Genomic DNA, 15,000 nt, shown 5'->3' with positions numbered 1-15,000 from the left:
TGTGTGTGTGTGTGTGTGTATGAGTGAGTGTGTGTGTGAGTGTGTGTGTGAGTGTGTGTGTGAGTGTCTGTGTGAGTGTCTCTGTGAGTGTGAGTGTCTGTGTGTGTGTGTGTGTATGAGTGAGTGTGTGTGTGAGTGTCTGTGTGAGTGTCTGTGTGAGTGTGTGTGTGTGTGTGTGTGTGTGTGTGAGTGTGTGTGTGTGTGTGTGTTCCAGCTAAGTTCCCTGTCAGTTTAAGTTCAGTTCTCCAGCAGGTTGTACCTGGTCCTGGGCACCACAGTGACTTCATTAACACCTGCTGCTGAAAGGCTCAGAGAAGCTAATGACAAGCTAAGAAGCTTACTGAGAGCTGGACTGGGCTTCACTTTACTCATGACGTTAAACACTAGACTAGACGTTAGACCAAAGGGTCCACAAGTGTTTTTTTACTTAAACATTTAAGAGGTTTCTGTCCATAGAGAAACACAGGATCTAAAACATTTCATTGACACTGAGATTCTGTAGAAGGAAGTTGTTCTAAAGATGTGCTCAAGTTATTCAGGTTTAAAATAAAGGCTCTCTAATTTCTAGAAAAAGTATGTTCTAAAGCTCACGAGGATCTAAACACGTTCAAAATCTGTGTTAAGGGCAGTGATGTTCTAGAGACTTTCAAAAGACACAGGGGTTCAAGATATAACCTGATTCTGATTCCGATCACAAAGCTGTCGGCTTTACACCAAATAGCACCGAATCAATTAAGAGTCGAAAGAGTCAACTCTTATCGGTGAGTTGTGTCGGACGACCTGATTCACTTTAAAAAACAGACGAATCGAATCGGTGAGCTGAGTCAATTGATCTGACTCACTTCAAAAAGAGTCGACTCTTATCGGTGAGTTGTGTCGGACGACCTGATTCACTTTAAAAAACAGATGAATCGAATCGGTGAGCTGAGTCAATTGATCTGACTCACTTCAAAAAGAGTCGACTCTTATCGGTGAGTTGTGTCGGACGACCTGATTCACTTTAAAAAACAGACGAATCGGTGAGCTGACTCAATTGATCTGACTCGCTTCAAAAAGAGTCGACTCTCATCGGTAGCTGCAGGTTAAATGGAAGTGTTCCAGCTGTAAAGCGTTGTGGCGTTTTTTTCTGCAGTGCTGAGAAATGACAAAAGACCGGCATTCGCACCGCAGACCCACATGTCCTCCGGTCCGTTAGGAGGAGGCGGAGAAAATTATATATACTATGTGCTGGTGGGAGCCACCTGTCTGGGAGGCGGAGTTTATGTGAGTATCAGACCGATTTATTTTTATTCTTCAAACCAAAAATTTGTTGGTTGAACATCAGGGTAAATTTTGAGTGAACGATTGTTTGTTGTGATTTTTTTTGTTCGAAGGCTTATCGCACGATTACGGGAGACAGCGCGAGATACTCGGAGCGAATAAAAGAACTCGAGGAAAGGTCAAAAAAAGTGGCAGAACTTCCCACCGCTCCAGTAAAGATAGAACCGAAGGTCACAGGTAGGTCATGGAGGAAACCCACTCACCCTGGATTGTGTGTGTGTGTGTGTGTGTGTGTGTGTGTGTGTGTTTGTGTGTGTTAACGAGTTTTCGTTTCTGAGTTAGCCTAAATATAGTATGTGTGTTTACGGTCGTCGGACTTATTCTCCAGAATTGATTGGATTCATGATTGATTATCAAAAATATTCTCTCTTTTTATTTTAACCTTCTCTTTGATTTTTTTCACTAATTGTGTTGCGATGTTCACGTGCTGCATAAATTAGACAGCGCTTTAATGCTAAAACAGGCGAGAAAGAAATAAAGACAGATAAAACTAAATTATTCTTTCTCTCTTGCAGCAGAAGCAGTGACAGAACCAGCAAAAGGTGAGAATTAGTCCTTCATGCATGAACGCACACGCACACACACACACACACACATATATATACTACTACTATATATATATATATATATATATATATATATATATATATATATAATATTCTCATTAAACACATTATATATATTTAATCAAATCATTAAACAAATATATATAAACATTAAAAAAAAACTAAACTTTGTCAGACATCCTCAGTTTCCAAGAACGTCCAATATATTCTTCACATCTTAATCAGTGCCTTACACCAGTCTGTTTTTCCATCCATCCATCCATCCATCCATCCCAGTAATTTTTGTGTGTAAAAGTTCAGACTCTGTACCTTCTCTTGGCTTGACATTACATTCTCTCTGCTTCTTCTGCATGAGCAGGTCAGCGTCTGCACGCTCACATGCTGTGGCAGGTTTTGAGGCTCGATGTTGTTCAGATACGTTTTTAACAAAATGAAAATTTCCGTTAGATGTCAGAATGGGAAAAATGCAGGCAGGTGAACAACCTGTAAAGATTATCCAGCAGGTAAAGTGTTTATAAATCATCCTACAGATAAATCCACCATCTAGCAAAAGAGCATCTAGCATCCGCAGCTAAAGACGTGTGTAAGACTTTTATTCTGGAAGTCGGTTAGTTTTAATCAGTTAGTGTATAAACTTTTGCTCCAGGACTACAAAAGGTAGCGAATGTGTCTTTAGTGTTACACAAAATTTGTACCATTTCTCGTATAATTCAGTATGTGGACGATAAGCGATCAGGGTGCTGGAGGTACGTCGAGTGCCCTTTCTCCTCTCGTCCAGAAGCAGCACCGTCTTACTGACGCTGCGGAAGACGAACCATCAGGTTCTGTAGATGCACCGCACATCACAGCTGTGTCTCGGATGCTTAGCATTTCCTGCCTCGCTAGCAGTTTGAGACATGGTCTGTACCTGAACCTGTGTACCTTGTGAACCCTCATGAACCGAGCACTTGTAGAACACGTTCTCCTTTCACACCGCACAACTGCCTGTCGAGTGTTGCATGTAGCGAGCACATCGATGTTTTCACACTGACCGTAGCTGCACGTTAATCTTTGCACCATGCTACTCACCATCTCTCTAACATGTCTGTCCTCATTGCCTGTCTGGTCATTTTGTCTTCCACACGTTTGCCAACGTCCCTTTTCGAGCCGCCAACTTTTCTAAAGTGGTCGCTAAGAACCGATCGGTCTGAGGTGAAATTCACTCTTGTCACTCCATCGAACACTTTCCTTCTGAACGTTTGTTGTCGTCATCGTTAACAGTCCTGTCTCCCTTCCGTCTCAAACTAACCTGAACGTTGTCTCATGTCCGCTCATGTACTTGGCTTCATGTGCAGTGCAGTATCTTGGGTGGGATTTGATTGCTTTAATTTGTGTGTTTTTTTTAAACACAGTAAACCATTTGATTGTTCTCTGGGCCATTTATATTACTTCCTACATGGATACTTGAGATACTCTGGAATTAAGTCGCCTGTCAATTTGTTACGTTTCTCTTGCTGGACTGTTTTGTAAGCACTAGTAGGTCATAGAACCAGCAAACTAGACAACTAAACAAGAACCTGCACCTGCTGGAAGGGGTAAGAAGAAGAGATTCCACGTTTATTTTTCCTTTGAGTTTGACCTCTTGGTTTGCAGAGATATCTTCTAGGACAACAGGAAAAGGAAGTGGTTACCGAGGCAACGGTACGAGCCTCGAGCCATCTTTCGGATCGGAAGGACTTTCCGAGAATCTTTCATTCAAATTTTTCAATCATCGTTCTCGTATATGTGCTCCTCTGTGGTATTAGAATACACGGCTGACGATGTCTCTGAACCCGTACACGAGTCTTCGGTTGAAGAACCTTCACAAGAACCAATGCCACCAGGATCTCTCGTGTCTGAGCAAGTTGAAGCAGAACCTACTCCTGAATCTGTCTTGGAAGACTCTGCACCAGAAGCTTCCACTTCTTCTACACCAGAACCTTCTGTAACAGAAGCTGTCCCAGAAGCCCTTTTTTCTGAATCATCCGTAAGAGAACAAGGTGGGGAAGAAGTGGCTCTCGGAGCTCCTGTAACCGAATCGCATGTCACCGAAGAAAAATCTGCCGAAGAACCTCCAGATCCTGTTGTTGAGAGCGGTAAGCCTGTTACTTCTGCATGGAGTCCCGAAGATGTATTTATAATAGAACAAATGAAGGAGCTGGTGTGAACGTTAGATGTTTGTTTTTTTTTGTGGAATTTGGTTAATTTTTTTTTCTCTTTTACGTCGCGTAAAAACCAACAGAGCCCGTGCCTGAAGTGGTGGCAGAAAGCGTGCCTGAGACCCCACCAGTATCCCACAGTGGTAAGAGTCCAGTATTAACTGGATGGAAACCAAACAGTTTTTTAACATAATGTTGCCACTTCATTGGTGTCTCAGTCTCGGGAGTCCTTTTCATAGTGGGCCTTCTTTACCTCAGGGCGTTTACCCGAACCCACCGGTCATGTTTTTTTATTTTGTCGTCGGGTCTTTTTGATGAAATGTGTGATAATTGTAACGCTAGCTGTTAATGCTAATAACTCACACATGGGACTAACCTTTCTTATGGAAATCCTGTTATCCTGAAGTTCTTTATCCCCCCACACTTAGCTTCGTCTTGAAGAGATGGCTTTTATTGATGGACGCTGTAACTACTACGGTATTTGGCCAGTGAACCTGCATGTCTTCATTTTAGAGCCTGAACCTGTACCGGTGTCCAGTACTGCTGCCCCTGTAGAAGTCTCAGCTGCCCTCCGTGAGGTCCCTGCGCACGCCCCTTACCTCCTGATCGGTGGTGGAACTGCGTCGTTTGCAGCAGCGAGATCTATTCGTGCCCGTGATCCTGGCGCTCGGGTGAGTAATACCCTCTCTAAGTGTTAGCACTTTGGGAATGGAAATATGTTATCCCATAAAATTCTGGTTATTGTTTTCTGTCTATGGGGTTTTTTACACCTGGTCACTTCAAGCGTTTTCTGTGATCCGATATCCACCCGATGGTAAAAAGACCAGGTCTAAATGCCCTCCGAAATGTTTTCGAGACGGATATAAACCCGATGGTACAAACCCCTTCAGGAGGAGGTCTGGGACGCGTTTCAGATGAAACTGGACAGGTGTAAATGAATGTGGTTGTTCGAGCCACATACGTCAGCGCTATACTCCTCCCAAACGGAACTACGTCACTCGCAGGTGATCTTTCACCCAGGCGTCTCGTCGGGGCTTAAAACGCGCTGCTGCCGCCAGCGAAAATGCAGCAAACAGTAAACGCTGTTTTTTGTAGCATAAACGTCGTAACCAGTTTTTTTGTCGTCTTTTTGATCGCGTTCTGAAAACCGCGTACACCAAAGCGTGTTCCATTTCAATTACCCCGGAAATGAGGTCAAATATATCAGCATTTTGGGCAAGAGTAGAAAGATCGGATCGATATCCGATTCGCCGAGACGCGTTTATGTGGCCTGATGTAAACGGGACAGTTTTAATAAATCAGATAGCTATCGGATCAGAGACAACACACGAAGTGACCGGGTGTAAAAAGGCCCTATATCAACCTACATGTCAGGAGCTAGGTACAGAATTGTCTCTGCCATTTTGGGAATTTTGCTTTGAACAAGAATAACAGTTGGGAGTGACGTTGCTCAGTGCTCACAGAGTTTAATTGCTCATTAAGAGATTTATATGCACACATTTCTATTCAGCCAATTTCAATTCTAGAACAGTTTCTAATACCTTCTGAGGTGAACGTCCTGTTTCACGTGCAGGTTCTGATCGTGACCGAAGAAGCCGAACTGCCGTACATGAGGCCTCCTCTGTCCAAAGAGCTGTGGTTCTCTGATGACTCCGCTGTCACGGAAACGCTGCGCTTCAAACAGTGGAATGGCAAAGAGAGGAGGTGTGTGTGTGTGTGTTTGTGTGTGTGTGTGTGTGTGTGTAAGGACTATGAAAACGTTTATAAATATATAATGTTGAGAATTTATATATTCTTCTGTTCATTGTTACACGATGCAGTTTGTCAACTTTGCATTAACCTACATCGTGTGTGTGTGTGTGTGTGTGTGTGTGTGTGTGATTTTCAGCATTTATTTTCAGCCATCTTCTTTCTACGTGAACCCCAGTGAGCTAGAATTGGTGGAAAACGGAGGCGTGGCCGTGCTGACAGGCAAGAAGGTGAGAGATCTCTCGCTTCGCAACATTTGTTCGAAGAGTTCTCCAAAAGCATGCGTGTGTGTAAGAGAAGCTTATTCGGTGGGTGTGTGTGCGCGCGTGTCCTGTAGGTGGTGCACATGGACGTTAGAGAGAATAAAGTAAAACTGAGTGATGGTGTGGAGATCTCCTATGACAAGTGTCTGATTGCCACAGGTAAAAAGACACACAATCACACACACACACACAATGGATATATATATATATATAAAATGTGTGTGGCAGGTGGAATTCCCAGGAACCTGCAGGTAATTGAGCGAGCCAGCGAGGAGGTGAAGAACAGGACTACACTTTTTAGGAAGGTGTGTATCATCACATAAACAGAGATTTATTTCATGTCCTTTTTTTTAACCAGGTTTTCCATCACACTTTAAGCCCATGTTATATTTTCCTCCTCACTGCTCTGCACAGATCGAGGACTTCAAAGCGCTGGAGAAAGTTTCCCGAGAGCTGAAGTCCATCACCATCATCGGGGGCGGTTTCCTGGGCAGCGAGCTGGCCTGCGCCTTGGGCAGGAGATGTGTGTATACACACACACACACACACACACATATACAGAGCCAGCAGGCACATGGTAGAGAATCAGGTCAACACACTCGCACCACGGACGGGGCAACAATGCGAAGCCGGGGATGAGTCAGAGTCGTTTGTATCTCTGGAAGTGTGTCAGCTTTCAGAAGTCTGAGCCCTTTATAAACCGTTCATTATAGATATTATTTTAGATAGAACAGAAATACAACATTTTGCTGTAACTGAGCTACAGCTGTAGCATAAGACAAATAATAAATAAATAAATAAATATAACAGTTACATTTTAGATAAAGATAGAAAAAAAGGCACACAAAAATAAATAAATAAAAGTAAAATAGATACGTTTCAGATAACAGGTCTCACACAATAAACAAACACAGATGGAACACGACGTCATACAGAACTACGATTTCTGTACGGTCTCAAAACCAGCGCTTTCATTTAGCAGGATTTAATTTTCCTTCACATTTTGTCCAATTCTCGTCACGTCTCCTGTGAGGATCTCTGTGTGTGTGAGGATCTGTGTGTGTGAGGATCTGTGTGTGTGAGGATCTGTGTGTGTGAGGATCTGTGTGTGTGAGGATCTGTGTGTGAGGATCTCTCTGTGTGAGGATCTGTGTGTGTGAGGATCTATTAAATACAAAACCTGCCACACAACACATTTCACACCTCTGTCTGTCTCTCTCTCTCTCTCTCTCTGTCTCTCTCTCTCTGTCTCTCTCTCCCTCTCTCTCTCTGTCTCTCTCTGTCTCTATCTTTCTCTCTCTCTATCTCCCTCTGTCTCTCTCTGTCTCTCTCTCCCTCTCTCTCTCTGTCTCTATCTTTCTCTCTCTCTCTATCTCCCTATGTCTCTCTCTCTCTCTCTCTCTCTCCCTCTATCTCCCTCTGTCCCTCTCTCCCTATGTATCTCTCACTCTCTCACACTCTGTCTGTCTGTCTATATCTTTCTCTCTCACTCTCTCTCTCTCACTCTCTCTCTCTCTTTCTCCCCCTCTGTCCCTCTCTCTCACTCTCTCTGTCTCTATCTTTCTCTCTCTCTCTCTCTCTCTCTCTCTCTCTCTCTCTCTCTCTCCCTCTCTCTCACTCTCTCTGTCTCTATCTGCCTCTATCTTTCTCTCTATCTCCCTCTGTCTCTCTCTCTCTCTCTCTCTCTCTCTCTCTCTCTCTCTCTGTCCCTCTCTCCCTCTCTCTCTGTCTCTATCTCCCTCTGTCTCTCTCTCTATCTCCCTCTGTCTCTCTCTCTCTCTCTCTCTCTCTCTCTCTCTCTCTCTCTCTCTCTCTCTCTCTCTCTAGCTCATGATCTGGGCCTGGAGGTGATCCAGATGTTCCCAGAGAAAGGGAACATGGCTAAAGTTCTGCCTGAGTACCTGAGCAACTGGACCACAGAGAAAGTGAACAGAGGTGATAAAGAGACGGTGGTTTATTAGCGAATGTTAAAGCGACGTTTGTGGAACTCTAAATAAATTCTCTCATCTTAAAGCTAAAAAAAAACATCTAAATACAATGATGTATAGAATATTCTAGATTTTTCCCATTGATCTGGATGTCAGCACATTTCTGACTCTCCTGACCTTTGACCTCTGGCAGAGGGCGTCCAGGTGCTGGCGGAGGCCGTGGTTAAGAACGTGTCCTATAAGGACGGAAAAGTGGAGATTAAACTAAAGGACGGGCGTCTGGTGAGTGAGCGGCACAGTGTGTGGTCTTACAGCCTGTTACTGACACTCAGCAGTTACTCAACACACTGCTGTGTGTGTGTGTGTGTGTGTGTGTGTGTGTGTGTGTGTGTGTGTGTGTGTGTGTGTGTGTGTGTGTGTGTGTGTGTGTGTGTGTAGGTAAAGACGGATCACATCGTGGCAGCCGTGGGTTTGGAGCCCAGTGTCGAGCTGGCGAAATCAGCCGGCCTGGAAATCGACTCAGACTTCGGAGGGTTTCGGGTGAACGCCGAGCTGCAGGCGCGCTCCAACATCTGGGTGGTGTGTGTGACTGACTCCATCTCACAGCTGTCTGCATCTACACCATAGTTATTCTTTTCCTCTGCTTTATAACCTACCGGCGATGAGTTGTGCAGTCTGTAACACACACTGTATTATTATGGACACTTTACAATCGTTGTGTGTGTACAGGCAGGTGATGCTGCATGTTTCTATGACATCAAACTGGGTCGGAGGCGGGTGGAGCATCATGATCATGCAGTGGTGAGCGGCAGACTCGCCGGAGAAAACATGACTGGAGCCAAAAAGCCCTACTGGCACCAGTCCATGTTCTGGTACGTACATACACACACACACACACACACACACATTTATGCACATTTATTGGTTTTATTGTCCAGTTAATAAACAGCACTGACTCTGGTGTGTGTGTGTGTGTGTGTGTGTGTGTGTGTGTGTGTGTGTGTGTGTTAGGAGTGACCTCGGCCCTGATGTAGGATACGAAGCCATCGGTATTGTAGACAGCAGTCTCCCAACTGTAGGAGTGTTTGCCAAAGCTACTGCCAAGGACACACCCAAAGCAGCTACTGAGCAATCAGGTACACACACTTGTACAGTAAAGCATGCTCGTTCCTCTACACACACACACACACACACACACACACACACACACACACACACACCATTCAACCTGTATTGAGTAAACTTTGTCTTTTTTACATTCCCTACTTCTGTTCTATTCTGTAAGCACTCGTGTGTTCGTGTTTGTTCAGGTACAGGAATCAGGTCAGAGAGTGAGACAGAGGCAGTTGCCGGAACACTTACCCCTGCTGCAACAACACCTGCCCCCCCCACATCGCAGGAGAATTATGGGAAAGGAGTCATCTTTTACCTGAGGGACAAAGTGGTGGTCGGAATTGTGCTGTGGAACGTATTTAACAGGATGCCGATCGCCAGGAAGGTAAACTCACTGTCTGACTGACGGACTTCTCACTTCTCCATAAACTCACTGGTTCACTCGCCCTCTGCCTCACCGGTTCACTCGCCCTCTGCCTCACCGGTTCACTCGCCCTCTGCCTCACCGGTTCACTCGCCCTCTGCCTCACCGGTTCACTCGCCCTCTGCCTCACCGATTCACTCGCCCTCTGACTCTCTTGCCCCCTGACTCACTGACTCGCTCGCCCTCCGACTCACTGACTCGCTCGCCCTCCGACTCACTGACTCGCTCGCCCTCAGACTCACTGACTCGCTCGCCCTCAGACTCACTGACTCGCTCGCCCTCCGACTCACTGATTCGCCTGCACGCTCTCTCTCTCTCTCTCTCTCTCTCCCTCTCTCTGTCTGTGTTTTATCCAAACGAATGCTTTATCCTCATAAGCTCAACTTTTTTCAGTATTCTGTCCATCATCAGCATCTGATGTGTTTTTCATGTTTAGATCATTAAGGATGGAGAGGAGCACGCGGATCTAAACGAAGTGGCCAAGCTCTTCAATATTCACGAAGACTAAACACGCTCATCCGGTACTTGTGGAGCTGGGAAAAATACTTCTGCAGAAATTAAAACACACACACACACACACACACACACACACCACTTGGCCGTGAACTTTCTCAGACCTTCGGCTCTGCCTCCAGCCCAGCGGTTCAGTAATGGACTTGGTCCTGTTCAGGAAAACCTGTCGTTTATACAGGAACACTGTCCATGTTTTCTAGTGAAGTCAGTAAACGTATAATCCTGAACCGTTTCCCAGAGTCTCGACTTTCTGGCTGCATGAGGTGTAGAAACCCCACGTCAGGATCCACACCACGTCATTTTGGTGGTCCAACACCGCTTTAAGACCCCTTTAGTCCCCTTCATGGTAAAAACGGTACAGATGTGGTCACTGTTTTATTTGTCTTTTTTAAACCAGAGAACATTTACAGAAAGAACAGTATATTTGAGCCAATGGTATATATTTGTTACTGAGAGTATGTATGTAAGATGTGATGTGCAGCTTCTAGCAGCGTCCAGTGTAGCTTCATCCAATATTTTCAGGATTTGCATCGTTGACTTCTGGGGAAATCGCCGATGGTGACATTGACTCAACTCAAACCGTCTGTGGGGTTAAACCAACGACCTTGAGGCGGACGAGCGGATTTAAAGGAATGCCACTTAAACAAGGGGAAGCGGTCAAGGGTGGGTGTGTGTGTGTGTGTGTGTGTGTGTGTGTGTGTGTGTGTGTGTGTGTGTGTGTGTGTGTGTGTGTGTGTGTGTGTGTGTGTGTGTGTGTGTGTGTGTGTGTGAGAAACAGTGTTGGGACTCAGGGTGAAGCGTCTCCTGAACATTTCATCGAATAAACGTGTGTGTGATTCTTTTGGGGTTTTTTTTCTTTTGAACCCTTGAGACTAAGCTGCACAAACTCCTCTCTCGTCTGTCCTGAGCCGCGTGACACGATCTGTTCACCTGATACTTGATTAAAACCACCTGGTTTTGAACTTGTCCTGTGTTTTTGTGTGTTTTGCGTCTCCTTACTGAGGTTCGTTTGGAGGTCGATGAAGCAAATCTAAAATCAGTTTCACGTTTTCCATCAGAAAGACATTCCGTAGCCCAGTAGTTAAGGTGTTGGGCTACCAATCAGAAGGTTGCGAGTTCAATCCCAGGTCCACCAAGCTGCTACTGTTGGGCCCCTGAGAAAGGCCCTTAACCCTCAATTGCTCAGCTGTATATAAAAAAAAAGAGAGAGAGAGATAATGTAAGTCACTCTGGATAAAGGCGTCTGCCGAATGCTGTGAATGTAAATGTAAAGGAGGTGCAGGTGAGGAACGAGTCGGTCCGTGTACACAGCCGGCGAGGAGAGAACGTTTTCCTCAAGGAATCAACAGCGGATGCGGTTTAAACATGCAGAAAAATCGCACCACGGAGCATCGGCGTCCTGTGCGCTTTCTAAGCCGCAAGCATCAGAACCTTGTGTAAAATCTGATAGGCTCAACTGTGGTGATGAAAAATATTCCACTGATTTAGAAAAAGAAAGGGTTTTTTCTCTCTCTCTCTCTCTCTCTCTCTCTCTCTCTCTCTCTCTCTCTCTGCCTTCTGCACATGTCTGTCTGTCTGTACGTCTTTCTTGATATCTCTCATCTTCTGTCTCTCTCCCAAATCTTTGTCACTTATAAGAACTGTCTCTTTGTCTCTTCCTCTTTTTGTCTCTCACTCCTTCAGCATGTTCTTCTTGCTCTCTGTTTCTGTCTGTCTCTCTGTCTCTGGTTTTTATAAACCTCAGGTCAGTCAGAGTCCAGGCAACATGAAATATACATCATCCTCCAGGGCCTGAGACTCATCGTCTGCTCCTGAACAGTCGCGTGGCCTTTCAATCTGTGTGTGTGTGTGTGTGTGTGTGTGTGTGTGTGTTTCTCACTTCTCCTCAAGGTCACCTCACATTACACACGCTGTCTGGACAGTAGGATGTGCTTTAGAGTTTTGGAGGCTGGGTGAAGGTGCACATCACCACCACCACCACCACGCTGGCTTCTACCACCACGGACCGTTAAATCAGCTACGGTCGTACGGCCCTTCAAAATATTTCACACTGTGTTATGCTCCACGTACGACCACAAAAGATCAATCTGCCTCCTGTCATGGAGGATCAGGGGGTAAAAAAAAACGAATCCTCAGTGGAGTGGAAGGCTACAGGTCTGTGAGATGGAGAGAGAAAGTAGACAGAGAGTGAAATGAAATGACAACGAAGGTAAGGGAGCGAAGCCTTCGGGGTGCGTACGTGTCACAGTTGTTTACTCTTATAAATGTCTTTAAACGCATCACATGCCCTGATGCCTGCAAACACACACACACACGCATCTGCCTCTGCTCCGGTTCCTTCGGCTAGCGTGACCAGAGAGAGAAAAGAAATAAAGGAGGGAGACTGTGTTAAGCCACACACACACACACACACACACACTGTAAAACTTGCTGGCACTTCTCAGAAAGCTTCATGTGGATTGTGAGTCCAGCAGTGTGGGAGGAGAAGAGTGTGTGTGTGTGGGGGAAGATCTTGGTCCTACGATTTTGGAGCATTACGTTTCATCAAGGAAGGAAGAGAGCAGAATGATCCCAAAACTGCAGAAGGTGGCGTGGATTTTAGTGTTTTTTCGGTTATGTGGAGTCGTCAGGTAAGGATTTTAAATGGAATGAAATCAGTTTGAAGTTGTGTTGGTCAGGTTTGGAAAAGTGTGTGTGTGTGTGTGTGTGTGTGTGTGTGTGTGTGTATGGGAAAGTATTATAGTCACACTTTGGATCCATATTTGTGTGTGTGTGTATGGAAAAGTATTATAGTCACATTTTGTATCCATATTTGTGTGTGTTTGTGTGTGTGTGTGTGTGTGTGTGTGTGTGTGTGTGTGTTCGAGAAGACGAGGCATGTGCCGATTATTATAAATTCAACACATCGTGATATTCAATACGCACCTGATCAGATGAGCGAGATTTTCTTTGGCTCCTGTTTGGAAAAACAAAGCTGTCTCCTGAGGTTCCTTATCACGGATAATCTGAGGAATTAATTCCATCTTGTAAAAGGAGTATTAGTGTGTGTTGTGTGTGTGTGTGTGTGTGTGTGTGTGTGTGTGTGTGTTGTGTATTCACACATCTGTAATTGAGGATGCTGACATTTTGAGACAGTGCTGCCTGGATTGATATCAGTTACTGCAATTGGAAGAGAAACATTTACATTCTGCTTCAGTGGATGAGGCACATGGTCTCTAGGTCATGATGAAGTCATGTGATCAGATGCTGACCAATGAAAAGTGAGACGGTGGAACAATTTTGGTGTTCTTTGGTAGCGCTCTCTCGTCTGGGACAGCCTAAAGAGCCAGGAGACAGGAGACCAAAATCAGCAGTGCTCTCTGGGTGGGAGGGGCTTACTCTCTGCCTCCTGTCAATCACATTAACACCATGGCCAACAATGAGCATCTGTATGTTCATGTACGTATAAAGAAGAGGGCAGATGGTGCTTTATCCCTGAGCCATGTGAGCAATGTGGTTGGAGGTGGAGGCTTCAGTCTCCATGTTGGACAGCTGATATATGATAGGAGAAAGCTGGCTTGTGGGTGGGAATTTACAGGTGACCGGATTGCAGAAAAAACCTTTGGAATATTCATGATTTCATGAGGGGACACGGTGGCTTAGTGGTTAGCACGTTCTCCTCACACTTCCAGGGTTAGGGGTTCGATTCCCGCCTCCGCCTTGTGTGTGGAGTTTGCATGTTCTCCCTGTGCCTCGGGGGTTTCCTCCGGGTACTCCGGTTTCCTCCCCCGGTCCAAAGACATGCATGGTAGGTTGATTGGCATCTCTGGAAAATTGTCCGTAGTGTGTGTGTGTGTGTGTGAGTGAATGAGAGTGTGTGTGTGCCCTGTGATGGGTTGGCACTCCGTCCAGGGTGTATCCTGCCTCGATGCGCGATGACGCCTGAGATAGGCACAGGCTCCCCGTGACCCGAGAAGTTTGGGTAAGCGGTAGAAGATGAATGAATGAATGAATGAGCAATTGTCTGTTCAATCAGGAAATGGAATGAAGGAAAGTGCGCATGAAATGAGGCTTAATGTGGATTCAGATTCATTGGAGAGTAAAAGTAATAAGAGCTGAGAGAGAGAGAGAGAGAGAGAGAGAGAGAGAGAGAGAGAGAGAGAGCATGGTAGTTATTCTAATGACTGGAACTTTCCTGTCACATATCATATAATCAAGAACATTAACATCTGGAAGTTTGGGATTCAGACCTGAGGAGGTTTGCACACTATGTTTAAAAGCACTGGACAGGAAGAATGTTCTAGAAAGAGCTGGGAGAACTCCAGCCTAGGGGAACTCTGAAGACGTCGCATTAAACCCCCCTGTGTTATAGGGGCATCTTTTGAAACATGAAAAGCATCAAAGTAAGGGTGGTTCTTCTGATACCCTTCTTCACTACAGAGTTTGGGTTCCTCCAGAACCAGGAGATATGATTACATCACCGCTGTCTTATACACAATGCACTGACTTCCAATCAAATATCTCATCGATTATAAAATTCTAATCACCCACAGAGCACTAAATGGCTTCTACTGTCATTATTAGTGAATTAGTCTAATTACTAATAAAGAGCCAGTACCTTCTGATTGTAGCAGGTAAGAAGACATGATCTTTTTCAGGATCTGCCGTTTGGAAGACATCAGTCATCGTGTTTGTTACTAACGAATCTGTCTTTTTCTCTGGTCCCGATTCTTCCAGACTCTCTTTCGGTAAGGAGATGAAATCTCCGAATGGTAGGCCCAAGCCCATGTCGCCCTCCGACTTCCTGGACAAGCTGATGGGAAAGACGTCAGGCTACGATGCTCGCATCAGACCAGATTTTAAAGGTACAATCGGCTCGACTTTTAAAGGTGCAGTGTGTAATATTTTAAAGGTGCAGTGTGTAATATTTTAAAGGTGCAGTGTGTAATATTTCCGTGTAAAAGTTGG

At 45.2% G+C, this 15,000-nt stretch overlaps 2 protein-coding genes across 5 annotated transcripts in view; both read left to right on the top strand.

Annotated features, from left to right (window-relative positions):
- aifm1 (apoptosis inducing factor mitochondrion associated 1) overlaps positions 1–11,019 on the top strand; it is an 11,674-nt gene extending 655 nt beyond the window's left edge. Inside the window, exons 2-19 of one of the 3 annotated variants that reach the window (XM_027178024.2) lie at positions 1,133–1,263; positions 1,374–1,497; positions 1,836–1,862; positions 3,671–4,000; positions 4,147–4,206; positions 4,577–4,734; positions 5,637–5,767; positions 5,952–6,042; positions 6,150–6,234; positions 6,304–6,380; positions 6,490–6,598; positions 7,903–8,010; positions 8,197–8,285; positions 8,442–8,582; positions 8,733–8,875; positions 9,015–9,139; positions 9,314–9,501; positions 9,977–11,019. In XM_027178024.2, coding sequence (XP_027033825.2) covers positions 1,133–1,263; positions 1,374–1,497; positions 1,836–1,862; positions 3,671–4,000; positions 4,147–4,206; positions 4,577–4,734; positions 5,637–5,767; positions 5,952–6,042; positions 6,150–6,234; positions 6,304–6,380; positions 6,490–6,598; positions 7,903–8,010; positions 8,197–8,285; positions 8,442–8,582; positions 8,733–8,875; positions 9,015–9,139; positions 9,314–9,501; positions 9,977–10,048 — 2,189 coding nt within the window. In that variant the 3' untranslated portion in view covers positions 10,049–11,019. The remainder of the gene's footprint in view (positions 1–1,132; positions 1,264–1,373; positions 1,498–1,835; positions 1,863–3,670; positions 4,001–4,146; positions 4,207–4,576; positions 4,735–5,636; positions 5,768–5,951; positions 6,043–6,149; positions 6,235–6,303; positions 6,381–6,489; positions 6,599–7,902; positions 8,011–8,196; positions 8,286–8,441; positions 8,583–8,732; positions 8,876–9,014; positions 9,140–9,313; positions 9,502–9,976) is intronic. The other 2 variants (XM_047809550.1, XM_047809551.1) reach the window with 2 other exon arrangements.
- A 135-nt stretch (positions 11,020–11,154) lies between these two features.
- The window catches only part of glra4b (glycine receptor, alpha 4b), a 10,345-nt gene continuing 6,499 nt past the window's right edge, over positions 11,155–15,000 (top strand). The window contains exons 1-2 of one of the 2 annotated variants that reach the window (XM_047809552.1): positions 11,155–12,262; positions 14,770–14,897. In XM_047809552.1, coding sequence (XP_047665508.1) covers positions 14,789–14,897 — 109 coding nt within the window. In that variant the 5' untranslated portion in view covers positions 11,155–12,262; positions 14,770–14,788. The other variant, XM_027178074.2, reaches the window with a different exon arrangement.

This window comes from Tachysurus fulvidraco, chromosome 26, assembly GCF_022655615.1.
Source record: "Tachysurus fulvidraco isolate hzauxx_2018 chromosome 26, HZAU_PFXX_2.0, whole genome shotgun sequence".
NCBI lineage: Eukaryota > Metazoa > Chordata > Actinopteri > Siluriformes > Bagridae > Tachysurus > Tachysurus fulvidraco.
Note: the sequence above shows the minus strand (reverse complement) of the source record. Positions and strands in the feature narration are given on the sequence as shown.